Below are 27079 nucleotides of genomic sequence, written 5' to 3'. Positions count from 1 at the left end.
TATGAAAGTTGACCACTGGCATCTCAATAAAGGCAAACTGAGATGAATCCTGACTTTTATTGGACTGAGTTTGGCTGGCTGTTGATTTGTGTCACGGACGACACCCTGAGAACAGTACATTGAATGCCATTGACAATGAATGGCCAGCTTTGAGTGTTTGTACTGAACACAAACATCGAAGACGAGTGTGATTTCATGTTTATATAATTATATTTGTCACGTGCGTGCAGTCAAGAAGTGGAGCTCTGTCTCCAGCACTCCTTGACCTGCAGTGAGAGCACAGCCTGTCCTCTCTGGGGACGTTTGTCTGTCGTATGTTGGCTTGAATGCTGCGCTCACTGAGTCTGTACAGTGTTAAGGTCTTTCTCACTCTGCCATGGAGTATTGTCTATTCAGGGCTGTCTGTCTGTCTGTCTGTCTGTCTGTCACCCTCCATCTCTTCCCTCCTTTTAACCTTTTTGAAGGGCGCTATATAGCCCCTCCTACGTATATCTTAGCTTTTTGTGCGATGTAGCGATGATTTGATTGGCTGAGCAACGTGTGTGTATACCCCATAGCGATGATTTGATTGGCTAAGCACGGAATGTGATGTATGATGATAAGAGCCCCCCTCACTGATTTCCTTTTTTTATTTTTTTGAGTGGTGCAACCACTCCAAGGAACAGCAATGTCCGTGTCCACCTATGTGACCACCTATGTGACCTTAACCTACCTACCTATGTGACTATGAGCACCAGTATGACTATGAGTACCAGTAGGGGCGCTGTTGTGCCAGAAACAGAGAGAGAGAGATAGTGCTGCACTGTTGCCTGCTAATGAGAGAGAGAGAGAGAGGAGTTGCACCACTCAGTTCACACGGGTTTTACACCATGTGGCAAATAAAATGTTTCTATGGAACTCCACGGCCATTGAGTGAGAGATATCTTTTTTTTGAGGGGTGCAAGCCCCGCCTATATCCAGCTTTTCGTCCCGTCACGTCTCACATTTGCCATTGACAATGAATGGAAAGTGTACGTCATTATGTGCCTGAAATATGGCGTATATTTGTGGCAACACAAACATTATATTATGCCTTATGTAGACGAGCAAATCCAGTTGTCATCTTACATGATCGTGGTGAAAAGATGAGTTTAAAAAAAACCATTGTATCATCATGGCTAAAAGATAATAACATAAGGCCTATATTCATTTTTTCGGGATGATGGATTACGACAAGAGCGCCCCTCACTTCACACAGGTGTGATTTAACTTGAGCGCTGAAGTTACTAAGTTGAGCGCCGATAACCTTTGAATCTTTTGACGGACGCTAGCCCTTATGTGGCAGCCAAGTCTATGGAAAAAAAGTAGTTTGAAAAAAAAAAGAAATAATAATAATACACCAAATACACCTGTTGAAGTGAGGGGCTCATGGGGCTCAGGGGCTTTCATTTCTCATGTCATATGAAAGCATGGAATCATATAGCTTCCACCAGTTCTGTGGACTCTAACATTACACCTACAGTAGCTACACCGAGTGCCGCGCTACGAGCTTGTAGGTCTGCTATTTTTGAAAAAACGTGAAAATGTGGCGCAAATCTTATGAATAATATTCTTTCAGAGCGAACGTTTTAACTCAAACATCTATGCTTCTATCTATACATGTACTTTTTGGGGTCTGTGAGAGCCATATTTAGAACAGAAAATGTCTATGAGTGCATTTAAGTTATTTCATTGTGTGTACTATATTGAAGGACATTTCTTGATTACACATTTTGTGCAGCCTGAGTCTTAACTGAGTTAATAGAGCCAATTAAGAATTCAGCCTATTGGAGCAGAAGCCAGCAAGCCAGTTAATTCAGTGTGCATTATAAGCAGCAGGGTTTTAGTTAGTTCAGAGCTGGAAGCCTGAGAGCAGCTACAGTTTTTTTGACCCACTTTGGAAATACTAAACCACGTTGGAAAATATTAAGACACTTCAGAAACCGTACTAGACCATTTTAGAATTGTTTTTGAACACCTTTTTTTTGTATCACATGTTGTTTGTTGTTCAGTACACTTTTTGTCAAGTAAAACGTTAAACTACAATGGACGTGTGGACGTGGATTATTTTTTGGAGTCAAGCTTACTGCTTCACAGGCTTTGGAACCTACAGGGTCCTTGACATGAAATATTGAGCACCACTGATACAGAAACATGAGGTTTTTCAGAAAATTGGCCTTGGCTTGTGCACAGACAGGAACAGAACACACATGTCCTGACTCACTCTGTGTGTCTCTCTCTCTCTCTGTGTGTGTGTGTGTGTGTGTGTGTGTGTGTGTGTGTGTGTGTGTGTGTCTGTAGGAGCGGGTGGAGTATCTCTTCCTCATCATCTTCACCGTGGAGGCGTTCCTGAAGGTCATCGCATACGGCCTGCTGTTCCACCCCAATGCCTACCTGAGGAACGGCTGGAATCTGCTCGATTTCATCATCGTGGTCGTAGGGTGAGCAGAGAGAGAGAGGGAGAGAGTGGGGGGGAGAGGGAGAGAGGGAGAGAGAGGGATGGAGCTGGTGTAGTAGCACCAGCCGAGCTGTGTGGTTCGGTTGGCTGTGATAGTTCTGCTTTTGTGGGAACAGAGATTTAGGTACACAGACCAACCCTGTGAAAATACAACCAACACAACTGTGTTTAATTGGCACATTGTATTGACAAAATGTGGGTCAAAACATCAGTAATCTGTGCGCGAGGACCCACAAATCACTCATTGGGCGGGCTCTACTCTTACCAGGACTTTGCAGGCAGTCAATGTCTCCTGAGGTATCCTGAGGTCAACGGGGCTTCGGGTCTACCAACATCATACCCCTCACTCAGACGACCCAGCCGGGGTTGATCAAATCCCGACTTACGTCCCAGTATAGCTACCCTCGATCAGACCCACTAGGGGAAAACCAGGGCCACACAATCCGTTGGAACCACTCCAGAACTACTCTGCCGGGACTGGGAGGTACGCTTCTGGCGCATGGAAGGACTAGGCTCTGTGGGTTGACTCCTGTCCGGGCCCCTCCTACGTCTCACCAGTTCCACTCCTGCTCTCACCAGGCCCAGGACCTGTGCGTTGCACGAGAGTCCCAGCACCAGACACTTCATTCAGGAGTGGTTTGGCAATGGTTCCGCAGGGCAATGGTGCTGCGGCTCCGTTTGCTGCTTGCATGGCCCTCCTAAATGCCTCACCGAGGGTTGTTGGGCTTCCTCCTCACGGAGGACACAGGCTGGGGCGCTAACCCATACTGCTCACCCGGGGTGCCGTCTACATTCCGGCTGTCACCCGTCTCTCCGGTGGTCACCAGACTATACCTGGTTGTCACATAGTCTATTCCTATGAGTCACTATAAATACATAGCATGGATGCACCTGAGGACGTATCCTCAGTGATGTAACAACCTAGCTGTGGCCAGACGGCTTGTTCCAACCTGATATACTGTAACAGCCACTAACAGTTTACTACGATGTCCTCATCCATGGCTTAGAATGTCGATACAGCCCCAACCCTCTCCCTCCATAGTATAGATTTCGCGGCTGCCCTGAATCCACTTTGATTCTGCATCTAAATTCTGCTTCGGTTAAACCGATCACTCTGTGAAACAATGTCGAGTCAACCAAGGTAGTGGTTGTGAGAACTCTCTGGGCCAGCAAGCATTTCCATTTAGACAGTCTGACACACACACGCACGCAAACACGCACGCACACACACAGAGGCACACACGCACGCACGCACGCACGCAGAGGCACACACGCACGCACGCACGCACGCAGAGATTGTGCAGAGAGATATGATATGATATGATATATGATATGATATAGTACTTTATTGTCAGTTCACACTGAAATGTGTCTTGCGACACAGCAGCCATGTATGCAGAACACATATACAAACACAAAGAACAGGACAATTTACATACATAAAGACATGAGCAATATCCACCGCTTAGATTATCCTGTGGCTACTACATCTCCTGATTAAGCCTCAAGGTCGACTGGTAGACAAAGGACCTCTTTAGTCTGACCTTATTGTATGCTGGTACACCATATCTAAATAAGGTAAACTCATTCATCTGATGAATTGATAATGACGGTGTTGCTGTTGATTGGTCGACAGGTTGTTCAGTGCCATTCTGGAGCAGGCCACTAAGGGCGACGGAGCCACGCCCATCGGAGGCAAGGCGGCGGGCTTTGATGTTAAAGCTCTGAGAGCGTTCAGAGTCCTCCGGCCGCTGAGACTGGTGTCTGGAGTCCCCAGTAAGTGATATGATATGATAGTACTTTATTGTCAGTTCACACTGAAATTTGTCTTGCGACACAGCAGCCAAGAATGCAGAACACATATACACACATTTGACAAAGAACAAGACAATTTACATACATAAAGACATGAAGACAAGAGCAATATCCACCGCTTAGATTATCCTGTGGCTACTACAGTACAACTCCTAATTAAGCCTCAAGGTCGACTGGTGGACAAAGGACCTCTTTAGTCTGACCTTATTGTATGCTGGTACACCATATCTCCTTCCTGAAGGTAGCAACCTATATTATCCATACAACACATGCTTAGTATTAGAGGTGATATTCCTTGCTAACCTTAGGATGCTGTTATCGATGTATAAAGTTTCTGAAGTTGAACAATCTTTGAACAACACTTCAGAAACGTTATACATCCACGTATACACACTGTGTGTGTGTGTGTGTGTGTGTGTGTGTGTGTGTGTGTGTGTGTGTGTGTGTGTGTGTGCGTGTGCGTGTGCGTGTGCGTGTGCTTGTTTCTTTTGATACATAATAACTACAGTACTTAGTTATTACCCTTGACTCTATAGTCCACAATTGCCTTTTCCTCTGATCTTGCACTTTATAAGACGCAGGTGCTCCTTTGAGAACCAGCTCCAAAACAGTGATGTGCACCTCTGGATATGAAATATAGAATATAACGATGAATACAGAGATACATGGTTGCAGCATCGATATGTACAGTAACCCTATCCTGTGTGTGTGTGTGTGTGTGTGTGTGTGTGTGTGTGTGTGTGTGTGTGTGTGTGTGTGTGTGTGTGTGTGTGTGTGTGTGTGTGTGTGTGTGTGTGTGTGTGTGTGTGTGTGTGTGTGTGTGTGTGTGTGTGTGTGTGTGTGTGTGTAGGTCTACAGGTGGTGTTAAACTCCATCATTAAAGCCATGGTACCTCTTCTCCACATTGCCCTGTTGGTTCTGTTCGTCATCATAATCTACGCCATCATCGGACTGGAACTGTTCATGGGCAAGATGCACAAAACATGTTACTACTCAAAGAGCGGAGTCAAAGGTAACGCACACCATATTATGTGACCAAATTTGACTGAGAGACTGCCATTGGATGTTTTTGAATTTTTGTTTTTTCATGTCATATGAAAGCAGGGAATCATAGCTTCAAATTGACATATTGGTTGTTGAGTTTGACCCACCAGTTTTGGAGATATGGCTTACAGAGTAATGTCTTGCAGAAAACAGCGAGTTGAGAAAAGAGGCTTGAAAGGTTAACTTCTGTGGTCTCTTAACATTGCACCTAGCTACATGTTTAAGCATTTATGCACGCACTGTCAGGAACACCTCAGTATTTGGACCCGTGTGCAGAATAACCCAACAACCCAACAACGAGCTTGCACTCAAGCACTCTTTTATTTAAACTCAGAAAACCCTCCCAGGGCAAATATAACATAAACTCACGTTCTCGGGAAACACAGCATTATAATCGAGCAACGCAACCTAATATACCTCCAAACTCTTAATTAACCAAAGTCTATGGCTGCAGTCTAACCAGTGATCCCACACAGGGGTAAGGGGTCGACACTATGCCAGTCTAACCAGCGATCCCACACAGGGGTAAGGGGTTGACACTATGCCAGTCTAACCAGTGATCCCACACAGGGGTAAGGGGTTGACACTATGCCAGTCTAACCAGCGATCCCACACAGGGGTAAGGGGTTGACACTATGCCAGTCTAACCAGTGATCCCACACAGGGGTAAGGGGTTGACACTATGCCAGTCTAACCAGCGATCCCACACAGGGGTAAGGGGTTGACACTATGCCAGTCTAACCAGCGATCCCACACAGGGGTAAGGGGTTGACACTATGCCAGTCTAACCAGCGATCACACACAGGGGTAAGGGGTTGACACTATGCCAGTCTAACCAGCGATCCCACACAGGGGTAAGGGGTTGACACTATGCCAGTCTAACCAGCGATCCCACACAGGGGTAAGGGGTTGACACTATGCCAGTCTTAACCAGTGATCCCATACAGGGGTAAGGGGTTGACACTATGCCAGTCTAACCAGTGATCCCATACAGGGGTAAGGGGTCGACACTATGCCAGTCTAACCAGCGATCCGACACAGGGGTAAGGGGTCGACACTATGCCAGTCTAACCAGTGATCCCACACAGGGGTAAGGGGTCGACACTATTTTGGCATCACTGCACTGGCTTCCGGTTGTTTTTAGGATTGATTTTAAAATTATTTTACTTGTCTATAAAGCTCTCAATGGTCTCGCACCTTCCTACCTACATGACTGCCTGCCTAAATATGTCCCAAACCGCCCCCTAAGGTCTTCCACTGCCGGCCTGCTCGCTTTGCCAAAAAAAATGGCAACTAAAAAACACGGGGAAGCAGCTTTTTGCTTCTACGGGCCGTCGGTATGGAACAAGCTCCCACTGTACCTTCGTCAGGCAGCCTCTGTAGACATTTTTAAAGCTCAGCTCAAGACCCACTTCTACAACATTGCTTTTAATTGATCTTTTATTTTTTTATTTTTTGTTATTCATGTCCTCACTGCATTACTGCTTGTTTTTAATGTTGTTGCCATGCTTTTCTTTTATCCTCCATTTCTCTGTAAAGCACTTTGAGCTGCATTTCATGTCATGAAAGGTGCTATACAAATAAAGTTTTATTATTATTATTATTATGCCAGTCTAACCAGCGATCCCACACAGGGGTAAGGGGTCGACACTATGCCAGTCTAACCAGCGATCCCACACAGGGGTAAGGGGTTGACACTATATGGCAGGTAAATAAAATGTTGGGGCATGTGGAGTTTGCTTTTGAGTTGCCCAAACTGATATCGCACGGCAGATCCCTTATTTCGTAGACTTTCATATTATGACTATAGTATTAGTCACACTCCACCGTGCTTTGTCCCAAATGGGCAGCCGTAAAAAAGGTAAACTGCCGTTAAACGCCTCGCGCATAACGCGCAGAGCTGCATAACATCATATTACAATAAGAAAATTGTTAGTGGACCGGTTGGGTGGGCCGCGTGCATATGCATGTGTTCCAGGTTGAAAAAAAACAAACATTGATAGCTTAAAACAAATGCACAATAAAGTGCACAAAGAGCGTTTGGCTCAAAGACATTCTTCAGGCATCTCCTGCCTGAGTCTCATGCCTGAAGAAGGTCTTTGACCGAACCGCTGCGTGACCAAAGTGTTCATATTGCACAGTGCAGACGGTGTGCAGGTCTTTATGTGCATTCTTTTCAAACGTTTAGCCCCGGCTTACTCTCTGAGCCTCTAAGACTTTGTCGCTATAATATTTATAGCTACAATCTAAAATGACACGGATGCACTTTCCCTGTTTCAATGGGTTAAGAAGAGTTCAGTCAGGACAACTCAAGAATGGATGGAATATATATTTATTGAATATAAGATGAGCAATACATTTATTATGGTTTGGCGATTATTATTGGATCTGCTTTTTAGGTACTCCGATCAAGCGCATCAGTCCCGACCAAACCATAGGGACTCCGAATCCCCCGTACCTAAACAGTAGATCCAAAACGACAGGTGGTAGCTGGGGTGGAGGAGGAGGGTGAGCAGCAGGTTTGTATACAGCGGCACGCTGATACAGCAGCAGCAAGCTGCAAGCAAGCAAGAAGGCAGAGGAATTATGCAAACCTCCGGTTAAAGTAGCCGGTATGAAGATGGAGTGAGTGTGTGATTGGCTGGAGTGAATCATGTGAATGAGAGCGTGATGCTGAGGCGTCCCCCCAATTAACGGCCAGCAGCGTTCTGCACTGAGGTTCCCTGACTGAACTTCAAGGTTCAAGGTTATCTTTATTTGTCTCCCTTGGGAGAAATTTGTCTTGGAGACAGAGTCACAGCTGCATACAAATAACAGACATGTTCACATACGGAAAGAAAAATCACTGTGGAACACCCAACATACACAAAACAGAGATATTGCACACATTCCCTTGATAAAGTGCAACTATAGTCATTAAAGTGCATTCGGCAATCCCTGATTGAGCATTTTAGTTGACAGGGGAACAAAAGAGTGTTTAAATATATTATATACACATGGTGGAGTTCTATACCTCCTACCGGATGGCATTAGCTCGTACTCTCGGTACAGTACATGCAAGGGGTCAGATACAACTTGCTCTGCACATGTCTACGACGGGCACAAATGCTCGTTTCTCTTATCTTTTCTCCCCTCCGACCTCCCACCAGGACACCTGGCGGAGGAGAAGCCGGCCCCCTGCGCCCCGTCGGGGGCCCACGGGCGGCTCTGCGGCCGCAACGGCACCAACTGCGACGTGGGCTGGGAGGGCCCCAACGACGGCATCACCAACTTCGACAACTTTGCGTTCGCCATGCTCACCGTGTTCCAGTGCATCACCATGGAGGGCTGGACCGACGTGCTGTACTGGGTGAGTCGCCAGCGTGTGTGCGTGTGCGTGTGCGTGTGTACGTGTGCGTGTGCGCGTGCGCGCGCGTGTGTGTGTGTGTGTGTGTGTGTGTGTGTGTGTGTGTGTGTGTGTGTGTGTGTGCGTGTGTGCGTGCGTCCTTTCGTACTTAGCAGAGTTTTGATTGATTAATCAATTGAGGTGTTTATTGAAAATTAACCCATTTAGACCTGACCTCAAAATTTAAAAAAAGAATCTTATAAATCCTCCAGTTTTCGGAAATAAAATATGTTCACGATTTTTCAAAAATAGCAGATCTACAAGCTCGTAGATATGAGCTTGTAGATCTGCTATTTTTCAATAGCTAAATTATAACATAATGTTTAAAACACCAAAAAAGGGGTTCACGTCCAAATGGGTCATGCAATGCATAAAGAAATTACACACATACAATTCTAAAGTCCAAAGGTGTATTTCTATTGTGGTCCTTTGTTTCACAAGAAAGGGGGGGAACAAATGAAACCATAAGTCCAGTTGCTATTCATTCGTGTTTTAGAGAGGACTTATGGGACAGGTCTGCTGCAAAGTACAGTATAAGAAGGTTTCTTCCCTTGAAACTACAAGGTGCAAGCTGGATCTATACCTCTGATGGAATACCTGAAAATATTTATGTACTGAATTATTAATGATCCTGTGAACTACAGACAAAACTTAACCCCGGATTCTCTCTCAAATCCACTGAGCCACCTGAGGTCTTGACTATACAGATATACGGATGTCTTTCTTAAAGGATATGTTCGATCTCCAGGACAATTTAAATACAAATCTTGTCCACGTGATGTTATAGTTTAAAATAGGACTGCCATTTACAGAGATCTCCATATATGGGCATAAAGGGACAAAGACTGACGTACTGTACACAGTGACCTCCATATATTATGGGAAAAAAACACTAACAGATACGGAGAACTCCATTTATTGTCGTAAAGAAGGGGACAAGGACTCTCCACATAGTGGGATTGGCGGTGCTACGTAGGTGTGGAGGGCCTCTAGTAATATCAAAATCCCCAAAACGTGTGCATGTCTTCTAGAAAAAAGTGTTGTGTTTTACCTTGGAAACATATGTCTTTTTTTTAGATTTCCAATTATTTTTGCACAAGCAGCAGTTGGAGAACGATGTATCCATAACTGTACTTACTACTTATGTACACAGTATGTATATGAAACAACATATTTTAAGCCCGTGCTATCTATCCAGCAGCACTTTAATTAACAGGTAAAAAATATGGCACTACATTCAGGTTTAGTTATAGACAACATCACATTTCAATATAGATATACTTCTGTCTTCGGTTTCCTTCCACCGAGTGGAAAACTGTAAGTTATGCAGGATAGTTTGGTGAGCCCGAGTTCATTTTCAAGTGGTCGCTAGTATTTCTTCAGACTGATTGATCAGCTGGTTGATATTATGTTGACGTTAATTTGGAAGGAGGAGGCTGCTGCTGCCATATGCATTTCTAGGGTTGATTCTTCATCTGCCCCCGTGTGTGTGTGTGTGTGTGTGTGCGTGTGTGTGTGTGTGTGTGTGTGTGTGTGTGTGTGTGTTTTCTCTAGTCTATACTGTACCTCTTAGCTGTTACTGTCCCTCTCTATATGCTTCTTCTGTTATACTTCGCACTGTTCTGCATGTACTGTGCACACACACACACACACACACACACACACACACACACACACACTCACACACACACACTGCTGTTTCTAACCACAAACTTTTCTCGTTTACCTTTTCTCTTCCCCCCCCCCCCCCCATTTCTTCTTCTAACACTCTGTTCACATTTCATCCTCCTCTCCGCTCTCTCCCCCCCTCCCTATGTCTCTCTCTCTCTCTCTCTCTCCCTCTGTCTCCCTCTGTCTCTCTCTCTTAGATGCAGGACGCCATGGGTTATGAACTTCCATGGGTTTATTTCGTCTCTCTTGTCATCTTTGGCTCATTTTTCGTTCTCAATCTGGTTCTGGGTGTGTTGAGCGGGTAAGACATGCACTGTGTGTGTGTGTGTGTGTGTGTCTGTGTATGCGTGTGCGTGTGCGAATGCACGTGTGTGCGTGTGTGTGTACTGTTGGCCGCTATGTTTAATGTCTCTGCCAAGTCATGCTGTTTTAGTGCGAGTGCCACCCAGCTCACATGGGACATGAATAATTCTAACCCCGCTCAACACAGACATGAGAGAGAGAGAGAGAGAGAGAGAGAGAGAGATCTGTGTCTCCACGGTAACCATGAAGTGACTCTGGATATTATGGGATGTCTGCTGATTGGTTGGCTGACTCTCTGGTCATCAGTCAGCTCAGCTCAGTGATGATGCGATGTCTACCCATAATGCCTTCCTTCCTTCCACAGCGGAACAGAACTTTCAGACGCAACATGTTTTTTATTATAAAAATGCTCTCTTCTCTTTTTCAGACATACGAGTGATGTTTACGCTGTGAACCGACCGGGGAATTTAACTGAACGTTGTCAATATGTTCTCTCTCCTCTCCTCTCCTCTCCTCTCCTCTCCTCTCCTCTCCTCTCAGGTGAATGATGCCGTAGGGAACACGTGGCCGTGGGTGTATTTTGTCACTCTAATCATCATTGGATCGTTCTTTGTTCTAAACTTGGTTCTGGGGGTGTTGAGCGGGTAAGGGGGGACGTTGAGGAGGGTCCACGCTCCATATATGTCAAACCAACTAACTTCCTCCTCTTCGTGTCCTTATAATTCTCTCCTGTTCTTGTGGCTGAACCCGACGGACATCTGCTTTACTCTGATTCTATTTTCCTATACGCCATAACTTTCCCAGTGTGAACGCAACGCACAACAACATAGGAGAGGCTGGAGAGCTAGGAGAGCTGAAAGGGAGACAGACAGGCACGCACGCACGCACGCACGCACGCACGCAGTTCAGTGTGCATCAGAGCAAACATCTCAGTGAGTCATAGCTGAGCTACAGCCGTCTGAAGCTATACGTGCGTCGTGCCCATCATGTTAGCCTACTTACACGTGCACATACCAGACTTTTAATGTGCATGAGCTCACACAGTATATATATATACACAATATATATACCGTGCATACACACTGCAGATGCTACAGTACAGCACTACGAAACCCATACTGTAAAACGTGACACCGAGTGAGTCAATTATCGGACAAGTTCAAAGGGCCCTGGATGGGCTGACGGGGACCCTCAGAAATGCCACCGCCGATAGACTTTGTAGTTCATTTTCATATCTGAACTCTTTTTATTCATGTATTTACCGGTATAGTATATAGCACCGAAGTCTGACGTCACTTTCAGTAGAGGGCGTCAGTCCCCAGGTTCATGTATTTGTTTAGTTGCATTGAAATCCCCATTGAGGCGATTTTAGATCGCCTCATATAACAACTGTGTTTGAAAAATAAACATGTCACCCCGGCCGCTTCACTCATATGGATATGAAGAATCAACTGACTGAGAGAAAACGCTAATGTTACTGCTGCTGAATTAGTTAGATTTTCGCTAGAAGCAGACTGTATCATATATTAGTGACTGACTGTTGCAAACGATACAGAGACACCTCCCTAACAATAACGCCGAGACAGCTTGTTTATTTTTGGACCACAACGCTTATAGTAGACGATAATAAGATCACCCCATGTTATTCTCCATAGAGAAATTACTTCCGCGAACCAGGGGAATCGTCGGGATGAGCGAGTTACGTCAGGACTTCAGTGCTCTATATGTATGTATTTGGAAGGGATAATTAACAACGAGTCAACGGTCCGTCTGCTCCGTCGAGGCCCACAGTGTTGCTGTCAGGAGGATAAAGTTGGACGTCATATTTTAATCAGCGTTGGTTGGTTTTGACGTATAACTGTAGCAGCATCAGCGGTTCCCAAGCCGAAGGATGCTGCATGCTGCCACGTCTCCTGGACGATAAACAGGAGCGCTGCATCTGTTTACATGATGCCAGCATGCTGGAAGACTGGACCTCTCTCTCTCTCTCTCTCTGTATGTTTCTCTGTCTCTCTGTCTCTCTCTCTTTCTCTCTGTCTCTTCCACTTGTTCTCAACAGGGTTATTTGATGAGACGTGTGTCTGCAGTGTTTACTAACTCTCCGTTTCCCTCCCTGTTCATCTCAATCGCTGGTGTCTCTGTGGTGTCTCTCTCTCTCTCTCTCTCTCGCTCTCTCTCTCTCTCTCTCGCTCTCCCTCTCTCGATCTCCCTCTCTCTCTCTCTCTCTCTCTCTCTCTCTCTCTCTCTCTCTGCGACTCGTTGTGAGCTTGTATAAATCGGCTATTTTCAGCAAGTGTAAAAACACTCATTACGACGGCATCAAGGCCCGCCAAGACAACATTTTAGCCGACTAAATCAACTGTAGATTTAGTCGACTAAAATCTTATGAAATTTAGTCGACTAAAACTAGACTAACACAAAGACATTCCAGGTGACTAAAATGTGACTAAATTTAAACTATTCAAGACTAAAACTAAAATAGAAATTAGCTGCCAAAAACAACACTGCTCTCCCCTCAAAAAATAAATGTAAATATATAATAAAATAATTAATGTGGGGGTGGGGTCACCACCGCTAAACCCCTTATCCCTAAACTTCTTTGCCTATTTTTTACTATTTTGCAAAACATTTTTGAATATTTAAAATGGCCAGTCTACAAGCTCACAACGTGTCAATGTATTCTACAAATGTCTTCTAAATAATGACAGTTTTCTGGAAAAAACCCTATGTCGTTCTCAAACATTTTCATGTCAAGGACCCCCAAGATTTTATAATATGTAATTGGCCGCCGACCCCCATCTGAAAATGTGGTGTTCCAGGGACCCCCCCAGAAGCAAAGATTTGAGTTAAAAACTTTGGCTCTGAAAGAATATATAATTATATTAAAAGATTTGCACCACATTTTCACGATTTTTCAAAAATAGCAGACCTACAAGCTCGCAGTGCGGCACTTGGTGCCGCGCTATGTGCTTGTAGATCTGCTATTTTTCAATGGCTAAAGTATAACAATGCTTAAAACACAGAAAAGGGGTTCCCGCCCCAAAATTGAGAAATAACATCCCTGGTTGAAAATAATTGAGTATCCAACAATAAGTCCAGTATGTACAGTACACAGTGTATTGTGTAGCCTACTTTATAATGGTATTGTACTGTAAGTCACAATGTTGTCTTTATACATGACTATATTTACATTGTACGTATACTTTTATACTTTGTAACATAACTTTGCATGACATTGTACTCTGTCACATGACAGAGTACAGAATTCACCCCCAAATTATTTTCCCAAGCCAATAATTTGATGACCAGCAGTGTTTCCCTATATGGAGACACAGAGATGACCAGCAGTGGTTCCCTATGGAGACACAAAGAGGCACCTCAAGTGAATTGGAATGTAACAAAAGCAAAACGATAATGTATAAAGTCTCCATGGGGTATAGTAGCATATTTAAAATAAGTAATCGATGTAAACTATACTATACTGAATACATTGTATCATGCGGTACTGTAACTGTTACTTGATACTTTGCCATATACCGTGTGCCATGACATTGTACTTTGTCACATGATGTCAGTGGAGATGTTCAGATTGGTTCTCCTGTGTCACATGATGTCAGTGGAGATGTTCAGATTGGTTCTTCTGTGTCTGTCCATCTCCTCCTCACATGATGTCAGTGGAGATGTTCAGATTGGTTCTCCTGTGTCACATGACGTCAGTGGAGATGTTCAGATTGGTTCTTCTGTGTGTCTGTCCATCTCCTCCTCACATGATGTCAGTGGAGATGTTCAGATTGGTTCTTCTCTGTGTCACATGATGTCAGTGGAGATGTTCAGATTGGTTCTTCTCTGTGTCTGTCCATCTCCTCCTCAGAGAGTTCTCCAAGGAGAGAGAGAAGGCCAAAGCTCGCGGAGACTTCCAGAAACTCAGAGAGAAACAGCAGCTGGAAGAAGACCTCAAGGTACCGGTGAAGATGAGAGAAACAGACATTGATTGATTGATTGATTGATTGATTGATCACATGGATGTTACCAAAGCACGTGCACGTCGTGCAGCAGTTGTAGTTGGTTCGATCGTATATTGTAAACCTTCTTCTGATCAGTGTTTGGATCTAATCTAAAGTATATTGCGCCTTTTGTGCAGATCCAAATAAAATAATTCAAGTGTGTGTGTGTGTGTGTGTGTGTGTGTGTGTGTGTGTGTGTGTGTGTGCGTGTGTGTGTGTGTGTGTGTGTGCGTGTGTGCGTGTGCGTGTGTGCGTGCGTGCGCAGGGCTATTTAGACTGGATAACCCAGGCTGAAGACATCGATCCAGAGAACGACGATGATGGACTGGATGATGACAAACCCAGAAACTGTGAGTAGAGAGAGACAGCGGGGGGGGGGGGGGGGGGGGGTGGAGTAGAGAGAGACAGCGGGGGGGGTGGTGGGGGGTGGAGCGGGGGATATACAGAGAGAAATATCCATACTATATTGACTTGTGTTGAAGTCCATCCACAGCTGAATCATTGTGAGACCGTGCATGAGACCGTGCATGAGACTGTGTGTGCGACTGTGCGGTGTGTGCGCCTGCGTCTGCAGCCACACTAAAGTTCCGATTGCGCCGGCCCCGGTTGGTGTCCTTACCATGCCATAAATCGCAGATCTACAAGCTCACAACGCGTCACGAATGTGACGCACTGACATGTGAGCTTGTATAGATCTGCTATTTATTGAGCACACATATTTATTGGCACACAAGCGACTATAACCGAGGCTTTCTCGGGGAACACACAGGTCAGAATCGGCTTCGTGGTGACGTCACAGGGTCACAACATGGTGGCTTCGTGGTGACGTCACAGGGTCACAACATGGTGGCTTCGTGGTGACGTCACAGGGTCCCAACATGGTGGCTTCGTGGTGACGTCACAGGGTCACAACATGGTGGCTTCGTGGTGACGTCACAGGGTCACAACATGGTGGCTTCGTGGTGACGTCACAGGGTCACAACATGGTGGCTTCATGGTGACGTCACAGGGTCCCAACATGGTGGCTTCGTGGTGACGTCACAGGGTCACAACATGGTGGCTTCGTGGTGACGTCACAGGGTCACAACATGGTGGCTTCGTGGTGACGTCACAGGGTCACAACATGGTGGCTTCGTGGTGACGTCACAGGGTCACAACATGGTGGCTTCGTGGTGACGTCACAGGGTCACAACATGGTGGCTTCGTGGTGACGTCACAGGGTCACAACATGGTGGCTTCGTGGTGACGTCACAGGGTCCCAACATGGTGGCTTCGTGGTGACGTCACAGGGTCACAACATGGTGGCTTCGTGGTGACGTCACAGGGTCACAACATGGTGGCTTCGTGGTGACGTCACAGGGTCACAACATGGTGGCTTCGTGGTGACGTCACAGGGTCCCAACATGGTGGCTTCGTGGTGACGTCACAGGGTCACAACATGGTGGCTTCGTGGTGACGTCACAGGGTCACAACATGGTGGCTTCGTGGTGACGTCACAGGGTCACAACATGGTGGCTTCATGGTGACGTCACAGGGTCCCAACATGGTGGCTTCGTGGTGACGTCACAGGGTCACAACATGGTGGCTTCGTGGTGACGTCACAGGGTCACAACATGGTGGCTTCGTGGTGACGTCACAGGGTCACAACATGGTGGCTTCGTGGTGACGTCACAGGGTCACAACATGGTGGCTTCGTGGTGACGTCACAGGGTCACAACATGGTGGCTTCGTGGTGACGTCACAGGGTCACAACATGGTGGCTTCGTGGTGACGTCACAGGGTCCCAACATGGTGGCTTCGTGGTGACGTCACAGGGTCACAACATGGTGGCTTCGTGGTGACGTCACAGGGTCACAACATGGTGGCTTCGTGGTGACGTCACAGGGTCACAACATGGTGGCTTCGTGGTGACGTCACAGGGTCCCAACATGGTGGCTTCGTGGTGACGTCACAGGGTCACAACATGGTGGCTTCGTGGTGACGTCACAGGGTCACAACATGGTGGCTTCGTGGTGACGTCACAGGGTCCCAACATGGTGGCTTCGTGGTGACGTCACAGGGTCCCAACATGGTGGCTTCGTGGTGACGTCACAGGGTCACAACATGGTGGCTTCGTGGTGACGTCACAGGGTCACAACATGGTGGCTTCGTGGTGACGTCACAGGGTCACAACATGGTGGCTTCGTGGTGACGTCACAGGGTCACAACATGGTGGCTTCGTGGTGACGTCACAGGGTCACAACATGGTGGCTTCGTGGTGACGTCACAGGGTCACAACATGGTGGCTGACATTGTTTCTGGTAGAAAACACATGGACAAAGTGACGCGAGGAGGAAGTATACATTCTATTCTATCTGTTCATATCCTTCTACAGACCATGGAGGTCATGTGGCTGGCTTTGTCTCTATTTCTGCCATCTCTCTCTCTCTCTCTCTCTCTCTCTCTCTGTCTCTCTCTCTCTGATGGATGATCCTCTTCGGAGATGAAAGAGGACAGTTTGTCCTCGCTGCCCAGATCATCATCACAATCAACACACACACGCACGCACATGATTTTGTCTGTTGTTACAGTGTTGTTTTTGGCAGCAGATTTAGATTTTAGTTTTAGTCATAGTCTTCTGAATACTTCTCATTTCGTTTTAGTCACATTTTAGTCACCTGGAATGTCGACTAAATCTACAGTTGATTTAGTCGAACAAAATGTATTTTGTCGGGCCTTGATGCCGTCGTAATGGCTGTTTTTTCACTTGCTGAAAATAGCTGATCTACAAGCTTGTAGATGGGCTATTTTCAGCATGCAACTAATTGTAAAATTACTTTACTGGATCTATTTGTTGACGAAATTGTCAGTATATTTAGTCTTAGTTTCAGTCATCGTAGCTTAGTTTTCATTTAGTTTCCATTTAGTTTTTGTCAGTGAAAAAAGGTAGTCGACGAAACATTTTTCGTCCTAGTTTTAGTCGACGAAATCAACACTGTTTATATACTGTACGGCACTGATGGAGCCATAGCCTATACGCTGTTTTAGCTCTCCTCCGTACGTATTGACAACACATGGTAACTATTGGTCCCTAGAGAGCGCCACTCTCTAGGGACCAAATCATGACAATGAACACAATGTTTTGGGACCGATCAAATCATTAGAAAGAAGAAAAGAAAGTCAGGAGACAACACTATTTGTTTTGTTTTTCGTCTTATAAATTATTTTATCGGCCCCAAAACATTGTGTTCATTGTCATGATTTGTCACGATCCGAGTTGGCTTTGTCCGCGGCGTAACCGTCTTCATATAAATTAAATGCCTAAGTGCCTATGGGAGAATGCATTAAGGGTTTTGATTTCCTGGGCCACTCGTTCTTCTGAAAGGGGGAGGGACTGCGGCGCTCTATAGGTTACAGCCTCAAAGGCCATTTAACTTTAAAAATTGATTTCCAACATCATAACTAACTGTGGTTACATCAGCATATACAAGTTATAGAGTTCTCTAAATGAAATTCACAAATTCACTGAAGATATTTAGAATTCCTTAATAGTGTGTGTGTGTGTGTGTGTGTGTGTGTGTGTGTGTGTGTGTGTGTGTGTGTGTGTGTGTGTGTGTGTGTGTGTGTGTGTGTGTGTGTGTGTGTGTGTGTGTGTGTGTGTGTGTGTGTGTGTGTGTGTGTGTGTGTGTGTGTGTCTCTCTCTCTCTCTCTCTCTCTCTCTCTCTCTCACGCCTGGATACATTGCGTACAATATATTGTACATACTGTATATGTAGTTCAGAGCTGTAGGTGACAGAGTGGACCGAGTGATGCTGTGGAGTTCGCTTAAAATAGTAGTTGGGCCTGGGCCGGCTTAGCGGTCCTATTGGCACTATTGGCTGGTAATCCATCATGACATTGTCATTGTCCCCCAGCTAAATGATATAGTTTGGAACCAAATGGACCCTTATGGGTCTGTAACTCTGAGAGTGTACAAATGGAACCATTTGGTTCCATTTGTACTCTCTCAGAGTTACATTAACATTGATTTTACAATATTAAATTTGGGGGTCCCAGAGATAGAAATGCCATTAAATGGGGGGGTCTGTAGACTAATAATATGCATGTGAAACTGGGGGGTTCCTTGAAATTAAACTGAGAATCACTGCTAGAGCCGTTAAAATCTTCTCTTATATCTTCCCTAAATCTTCCCTGCAGGCATATCTTTTTCAAATGGGGGTCCGCGGGCTATAATTATAGTGTCAATGTGGGGGTCCTTGACCCGATAAAGTTTGGGGACCACATGGGCTCAGTTATTTGGTGTAGTCTGGTCTAAGTATACAGACGACGGGGGTTTAAGTGTTTTTTTTTTATATTTTTTATCCCACGATTTTTGTAACCCATTTTTTCACCCCTGTGCCAATCATCTACTGTGATCCTGGGCTCTACACACCCTCCGCCAACCTGGGGAGAGCAACGGACTTAACTCATGCTCCCTTCATGCCTGAGTGTCCAAGTCGCTCCTTTACACCTGACAGGGGGGAGTTTCCCTGGTTGGACGTAGCGCGTGGAAGGAACACGTTATTCCAACCAGTTCCTTTCCCCTCCATCAGGCGCCCCGGCTGGCCAGGGGGAGGCAGTTTAGAGACCAGGATTACTGCATGTTTTTGTGAGGGTACCTACCCTAGGGGACACGGGGAGAACATGTAAACTCCACACAGAAAGGCCCTTTCGCCAACCCCGGTTTAAGTGATTTTAATGCTGCACAGGATTGGTTTGGCTGACTTGGCTCCCTTGACGACGGCACACTGTACTGTTTGAATAGCTCGGCTTTCAATGCCCTTTAGTTTTAATTTGATGTTTGAGTTTGGTTTTCATCGGGTTCGTTTGAGGCTATTATTAGTCCCCACATGGACTTATAACAGGACAAATTAACCTGCTTTTATTAATGATTTGTTGTTATTTCATTATACGATTTTTTATCTTCAGTTTGTTCCTCACATTTGCTAACCTTTTATTTTCTTTCATTAAAGTGCTTCAGTGCAGAGCCCTGGAGAAGAGTATATATATTTTTATTTTATTTTATGTACTTTCAGTTGATAATACATTATTTTGTCATAATGTGGTCGTAAGGTGAAGTATAAAATAGCCTTTGGTATTATTGGTTTTAATATCATATACCGGTAATATCAGATGACGGCTCAAGATAGAAGTTTTTGTTCACCCCTGCATGTAGGGGAAATGTAATGGTGACAGTTAAAAGTACAGGATGTAAAGAAAATCAACCATGTAGTCAGAGATCCATAGGAGAACCATCAATCAATAAAACGAATAACACATTGATAAGATCTTATACAGTGAAATGGTATAAGTGGGTTTCCTCTCAAAACAGACGACATTTGACAGATATGGACAGATAATGCTTCTTGTTCTCTTGTTCTCCTATTAACACTCGCATGACTAAAGTAAGGCCGAAGCTGACTTACGGTCAAAAAGGCCTTTTTTTCCAGCAACGTTATTATTGGCTACTGTCTCCAGAGGAGTTGACACCTGTACTGTCTTTTACATTGAACTGATTGGCTGTCTGGATGTGTGAAGTCCACTCCTGTGCGGGAGGAGGAGGAGGACGGGGGGGACAGGGGTCATTTTGACACGAATAGGCAGAAGATGGTATTATAGTGTGTTATATTCATATTTAGAAAATGTTTCAGGTGAAAAAAACCCAAAAGATGGGTTTCTTTTGGGGTTTTTTCACCTGAAACATTTTCTAGATTTTCAAATCAGATGATTTGAATCGAATATTTAGGAAAAAGTCATGAAAGGGGAACCTTCTGTGAGCAAAGACAATCGACTTCAAAGGAGTAATCCTGTTCATTTCAGTCTAGTCACTCTGCGTCTCATATTATGGACAGTTCGTAAACCTAACCACCCATCACATCATCCATGGGGATTCTAAAAAGACATCTGAAATCGTGTTTGAAAAGATCAAACTGTCCCTCTTGAACGCAGAGTGAATAGACAGAAATAGTGTCGTCCTATTCGGTCCGTCTGTTCTCAGGCCGGCCAAAGCAATAAGCAGCAGTAGCCTATACAGTACATTCCGCTCTACTGTACATCTACTGTATACCCTGCTTTGATTTCACCACCAGTGGAAGAAGGCATGTGGTTGTACAGTACTGGCGTTTGAGAATGTTGTGATACAGATTAATAACTTCCTGTTAATTCATGCATTAATTGTCTTTGTTGTTTTCCTTCTGTCTGTCTGTCTGTGTGTGTGTGTGTGTGTGTGTGTGTGTGTGTGTGTGTGTGTGTGTGTGTGTGTGTGTGTGTGTGTGTGTATGTGTGTGTGTGTGTGTGTCAGTGAGTATGCCGACCAGTGAGAATGAATCTGTGAACACAGACAACGCTCCGGGAGGAGACGTGGAAGGAGAAACCTGCTGCACGCGACTAGCGTGAGTTCCTCTTCCTCCTCCTCCTCCTCCTCTCCTCATACAGCCATCTATTCCTCCTCTCCTCATGGGAGGTGATGAGTGGCTGACTCTGTCTCGCTGTCTCTCTCTTTCTCTCTCTTTCTCTCTCTGTCTCTCTCTTTCTCTCTCTGTCTCGCTGCCTCTCTCTCTCTCTCTTTCTCTCTCTCTCTCTCTCTCTCTCTCTCTCATCCATTCCCACTCTCCCCTCATTTTCCGGTTATTCAAATGAGTGCATCCCTTTCTTTGTTGAACACAAGGGAACACTTGCAGGAGCCTATGGCGTGACCAGCCAACGCACGCACTCACTCACGCATGCATGCACACACACACACAGGTGACGGAGAGTATACCAAAAGCCAGTAGATCTCAGATGGCACACTGTCTTCTCTTCCGTCCTCCATTTGTTCTTCTTCGTCTCTCGTTTTGTTGTCTTGTTGTTTGGTTCGCGACCCACAATGCAATGCAACACACTCAAATAAAGACCACTCCATAAACTCTTCTCTTCTCTTCTCTTCTCTTCTCTTCTCTTCTCTTCTCTTCTCTTCTCTTCTCTTCTCTTCTCTTCTCTTCTCTTCTCTTCTCTTCTCTTCTCTTCTCTTCTCTTCTCTTCTCTTACACAACGACCTCCCATCCCATCCTCTCTCGTCTTCAGTTCTTTATGTAGTAGTGTTGTTGTTGTTGTATACAGTGAACAGTGGAAACACACTGCAGTGCTCACACCATGGTGTTACTGTTTGACTGAACATCACTGTATGTACAGTATGTATGTTTGCAAGGGGTTGATTTGTTTAAATGTCACAGAAGCTATAAAGGAATAATACGCACAATGTTGTTCAACAACAGATCTGGTAGCAGTTTGTCCACTCTCAATTCTGCAGTCCTAGCCTGGATCCAGACTTATTGCTATACGTGTGGTGTTTCTTTTTTCTTCTCATTTTGCTTCACAGTCTCCGAGCACAAATGGGAGAAAAAACAGTCCACTGTTTCTGATTGGTCTGTTGGGGTTGGGGGGTGAAGGAGGGGGAGGAGTATGTCTTCCAATGTAAAACTCGAGTGACTTCCTAACTGGTCTGCCTAATTGGAAAGACTCAAATACCCTAGTGGCCAGACTGAGGAGCAAAGTGAGAAAAAGGAGAACGTGTATATAGAGAATCAGGCCAACGATGTCCAAGCTACAATAAAGATGGCTTTGCATCTAGTGTGCAACGTGCACCACCTGACTGCATCAGATAACTCTATTGTCATATTGTCCAGTGGTAGATGACCTAAATGGAAGAGTAGGAGACCACAAACCACTCAGAGGTCCTTCCTTGTTAGCATGAGGTGTATGCACCATGCAGACCACGGCCATCTCACCATATAAGTCAAGGGCAAGGTGCTGACAAGGTGCAACTTCCCACAGGCAGCCCATTCATCCAAACAGAAAAAGTCCTGTCTGATTGTATTACACAACGTCAAACTCACCAACATCGCAGCTGTACGAAAAGCTTGAATTATTCTCTTTCTATCTATCCTCAAAGTGTTTGTTTCATAAAAAAATCCACTGTAGAACTGTAGAGTTACTTTGTGTCCTCGCAGGTGATTATTTTTTCTAAGTGTTGCAGTTTGGAAGCGCTCGTTAGATATCAGTCAACATGTCCTGCGTACCACCTGTTTAGAATGTGCACAGAATGCAGGAGGCAGCAGGACGTGGCTTTACTGAAAACGAGTGCTTCCAAACGCTGATGTCAAGATGGCCGCGGTCTGCACATGGTCAGTTGTCATGTAGTGTGGTGCTGGCAGGAGTCCATGGACTCTACGTAGACTACGTGTAGTATACTTTAAGTTCTTATTTATTGGTATCACTTTAACATTAACGTTATATTATCATTCGAATCTTATCGTGGGTTGAGATCCAGTGGGCTTACAGTATATCATCATCTCTAGAGTATTCCAATTCTGAACACACCGGTCAAACTGCTTCCATGTGTGTGCTGTTACTCCTTTAACTCGCTCAGATCACCCCTTCACTTTCTGTACCCGTTTGTGCGTGCTTGTGTGTGTGTGCTTGTGTGTGTGTGCGTGTGTGTGTGTGTGCGTGTGTGTATAATCCATTCTGTTTCTTGTGTTCCAGAAATAGGATCTCCAAATCCAAGTTCAGGTTAGTTGTTACGCCAACCGTCCACCGACTCACCAGAACACTGTGGAGCTGCTGTTTGATGGCATCTGTGTGTATGTGTGTGTGCGCGCGTGCGTGTGTGCATGCGTGCGTACGTACGTGTGCATAATTCAAGTGTGTTTCGTTCACAGCAATGTGACCCAATCTTTTATTGGAACATTTAGCATACATGTGTACACTGTGTGTGTTCCATGCGTTGTCCTGATGCCCCTGTGTGCCACAACTGACTGTACTTAACTCACGCACGCACGCACACATGCACGCAGAAACTCTCTCTCTCTTGTGGGTAATTCCGGTCAGGTACAAATCTTCTCGTTTGTCACGTTAAATGGTAAATGGTGCATTTCTATAGCGCCTTTATCCAAGGCGCTTTACATAGATTGTGCATTACATTCACCCATTCACACACCGATGGCAGAGGAAACCATGCAAGGCACCAACCAGCACCATCATGAGCAAATAGGGGTTCAGAGTCTTGCTCAAGGACACTTCGACACTAACTCTGGGGGAGCCCACAGGGTTCGAACTGCGGCAACCTTGCGTTTACCATCCGGTCACTCTACCCCTGAGCTACCACCACCGCCGCCACCGTTATTAATATCTTTCCATACAGAAAGTGGCTACCATAAAATATTTACAGTATATCATCCCTGTTGATATCACCCTGTTCTCTTGGGTGATATTGGAGTCACTACTTATATTATCCCTGTTATCGCCCCAATGCTCTCATCTTTAGCAGCCAAACATCCCCCCCTGCCCTTTGAACGCCCACAATATCACAACTCCCTAGAGTTCTCATCGTGCCCGAAAATGAAGGCCCGGCCCTAACTGGGCCCTAACTGATCAGGCCCTAGGCCCGGCCCGGCCCGACTAATTAGCATAGATTTTAGGCCCGACCCGGCCCTAAAACGTTGTGTCGGGTCGGGCCTGGTCGGGTTTGTGCAGAATTTGAGAACTCTACACAGAGTAAAAGTGAAACGCCAGTCAGCACCATCTTCATAATAGATAAATACACAAATAGACAGAACAGAACTATTATTTTTATTATTCTAAACAAATTCAATATATATATTTTTTTTTTCATGGAGCCCCAGGCCCGGCCTGGCCCTACTGATTAGCAGTACTGCCCTAAAATGTCGGGTCGGGTCGGGCCTGTCGGGTTCGGGCAGAGTTTGAGAACTCTACAACTCCCCCAATATCCACCCTTCTCTCACCCCAGACATCACCGCCGTTTTACAGTAACAGAATGACTTGCAGCTAATTTAGTCATTATTCTAATAACTTTAGCTAGTAATAATACCCCACATTACATTAACCTGGTCTACCACTGACCTCCTCTCAGCTCACACAATCATAGGCTGGTCGGGTGTGATATCATCACCGTATGGTGTGTGTGTGTGTGTGTGTGTGTGTGTGTGTGTGTGTGTGTGTGTGTGTGTGTGACTGTGTGTGTGTGTGTGTGTGTGTGTGTGTGTGTGTGTGTGTGTGTGTGCGTGCGTGCGTGCGTGTGTGCATGCATGTGCATGTGTGTGAGGTCATCTTCTAATGTGTCTCTAATCACTCCTTTCTTCTTTCCGTTGTTTCTTCCCCTCCGTCCTCCTTTGCGTTCCGTCTCACTTCTTTCTTCTTTCCGTTGTTTCTTCCCCTCCGTCCTCCTTTGCGTTCCGTCTCACTTCTTTCTCTTCTCTTTCCCCCCCGACCTTTCCGACCTGCTCCCTATCTTTATCTTTTCTCTCTCTCTCTTCTATTTCTGTGTCTGTGTCTGTGTCTGTGTCTGTGTCTGTGTCTGTGTCTGTGTCTGTGTCTGTGTCTGTCTCTGTCTGTGTCTGTGTCTGTGACTGTGTCTGTGTCTGTGTCTGTCTGTCTGTCTGCCAGTCGTTACTCTCGTAGGTGGAACAGGTTATGCAGGAGGAAGTGCAGGGCAGCTGTTAAATCTCAGGTTTTCTATTGGCTGGTGATCTTCCTGGTGTTCCTGAACACACTGACCATCGCCTCCGAGCATCACAAACAACCTGATTGGCTGACCGAAATCCAAGGTATTTATATACGCACGCGCACGCGCACGCGCACACGCATGCACGCACGCATGCACACACACACGCACGCACACACACACACACACACACACACACACACACACACACACACACACACACACACACACACACACACACACACACACACACACATACGTACATACATGCACACAGACGACGACTCATTCTCTCTCTCTCTCTCTCTCTCTCTCTCTCTCTCTCTCTCTCTCTCTCTCTCTCTCTCTCTCTCTCTCTCACACATTCTCTCTCTCTCTCTCTCTCTTTCTCTCTCTCTCTCTCTAATTGTCTTCCTCTGCATCCAGACATAGCCAACAAAGTGCTGCTGGCGCTGTTCACTGGAGAGATGTTATTGAAGATGTACAGTCTGGGTCTGCAGGTGAGCATCATTACACATACAGTACAGTACGGTACGGTACGGTACAGTACAGTACAGTACAGTACAGTACAGTACAGTACAGTACAGTACAGTACAGTACAGTACAGTACAGTACAGTACAGTACAGTACAGCACAGCTATACGGGCTCCCAGTGGTGGACACGGTGCTCAGCCCCAATGGAAAGTAATCTAAGTGCATTTACTCAAGTACTGTATTTTTGCAGGCACTTTTACCGTAGTATTTCCAATTTGCTAATACTTTTACTTCTACTCCACTGCACCTCAGAGTTAAATATTGTACTTTTAATCCATTAGAATGATTTAAAAATTTGCATTAACTGCTTAAAGGTATATTCAGTGATTTCACTTAATTCAAATATCACTTATTTTTTTGTTTTGTTGTGATAATCCTCTCTACAATAGAGTGTACTGACCATATAAGGAGTTCCTCCCTGTCCCCAGTTAACCCCTGGGCGTCAAAAAACCTTAGGTTTCGTTTTTGGTTCTCTATCCTGATTGGATGAAAGGCTGGGTCCCAAGGCAAAAACTAAACCTAAGGTTTTTTGAGTGAAGTCAATGAATATACCTTTAAGCCTTTTTTAAACTTTGGCTATTTGAAAATAGCCGATCTTCAAGCTCACAGCCCTGATCTATAGGCAGTAGAATGCAGGGTCGAGGATCAGATGGTGAACATGTGGGGGGAACCAATAGAAATCCTTGCTCAATGTTTTTGAGTGAAGTGAAGGAAATTGAAATTTTGGACATAGTCAAAAACAATAAAAACAAAACATCTACCGACTAGAACAAGTTTTTGTGTTTCGATTATGGGTGTAACACTGTGAAATGATTTGAGGGATGAGCCAACACAATGTTCTAGCATCAATCTGTTTAAAGTATGAAAATATGATTTTCACAAAATACAGGGAGGAGGAAAATGGATAATTCAGGTGCTTGTTATGTGTTTAAAATGGATAAAAAATATGCCAATACTTTTGTACTTTTACTCAAGTAAACTTCTACTTCTACAGAGTATTTCTACTTTGAGTTTTCTTCTCTTTTTTTTTGTCATCAATTGTTTTTTATTAAAGACAAAAAATCACAATAAAACATGTTAACATCATGAATGAAATAAAATAAGAAAACAAAACATATTAAAACACATAACAGCAAAAGAAAGGAACACAAAAACAAACAGACAATCCCACCCACCCCTCCCCCCGGGACCAAAGATGTCATAAAATGTCAGGACTCCTACCACTGTGCAATAGGGAAAAATAAATAAATAACAATGACTAAATCATGTCCTTAACCATATCTGCAATATCAGACCAAATATCAATGTTTACTTCTTTCGCTCCGTGC

At 45.0% G+C, this 27079-nt stretch overlaps 1 protein-coding gene across 5 annotated transcripts in view; it reads left to right on the top strand.

Moving 5' to 3' along the window:
* cacna1c (calcium channel, voltage-dependent, L type, alpha 1C subunit) overlaps positions 1-27079 on the top strand; it is a 238693-nt gene that overhangs the window by 139168 nt on the left and 72446 nt on the right. For 4 of the 5 annotated variants that reach the window (XM_080757917.1, XM_080757916.1, XM_080757918.1 and 1 more), the window contains exons 4-14: positions 2320-2459; positions 4113-4252; positions 5142-5303; positions 8485-8684; positions 10589-10692; positions 14566-14653; positions 14964-15048; positions 21018-21108; positions 23240-23266; positions 25160-25320; positions 25644-25717. In XM_080757917.1, the coding sequence (XP_080614043.1) occupies positions 2320-2459; positions 4113-4252; positions 5142-5303; positions 8485-8684; positions 10589-10692; positions 14566-14653; positions 14964-15048; positions 21018-21108; positions 23240-23266; positions 25160-25320; positions 25644-25717 (1272 nt within the window). Of the gene's footprint in view, positions 1-2319; positions 2460-4112; positions 4253-5141; positions 5304-8484; positions 8685-10588; positions 10693-11234; positions 11339-14565; positions 14654-14963; positions 15049-21017; positions 21109-23239; positions 23267-25159; positions 25321-25643; positions 25718-27079 lie in introns of all 5 variants that reach the window. The other variant, XM_080757919.1, reaches the window with a different exon arrangement.

Source organism: Protomyctophum bolini, assembly GCF_963924005.1.
Source record: "Protomyctophum bolini genome assembly, chromosome: 23".
NCBI classification, from domain to species: Eukaryota; Metazoa; Chordata; class Actinopteri; order Myctophiformes; family Myctophidae; genus Protomyctophum; species Protomyctophum bolini.
Note: the sequence above shows the minus strand (reverse complement) of the source record. Positions and strands in the feature narration are given on the sequence as shown.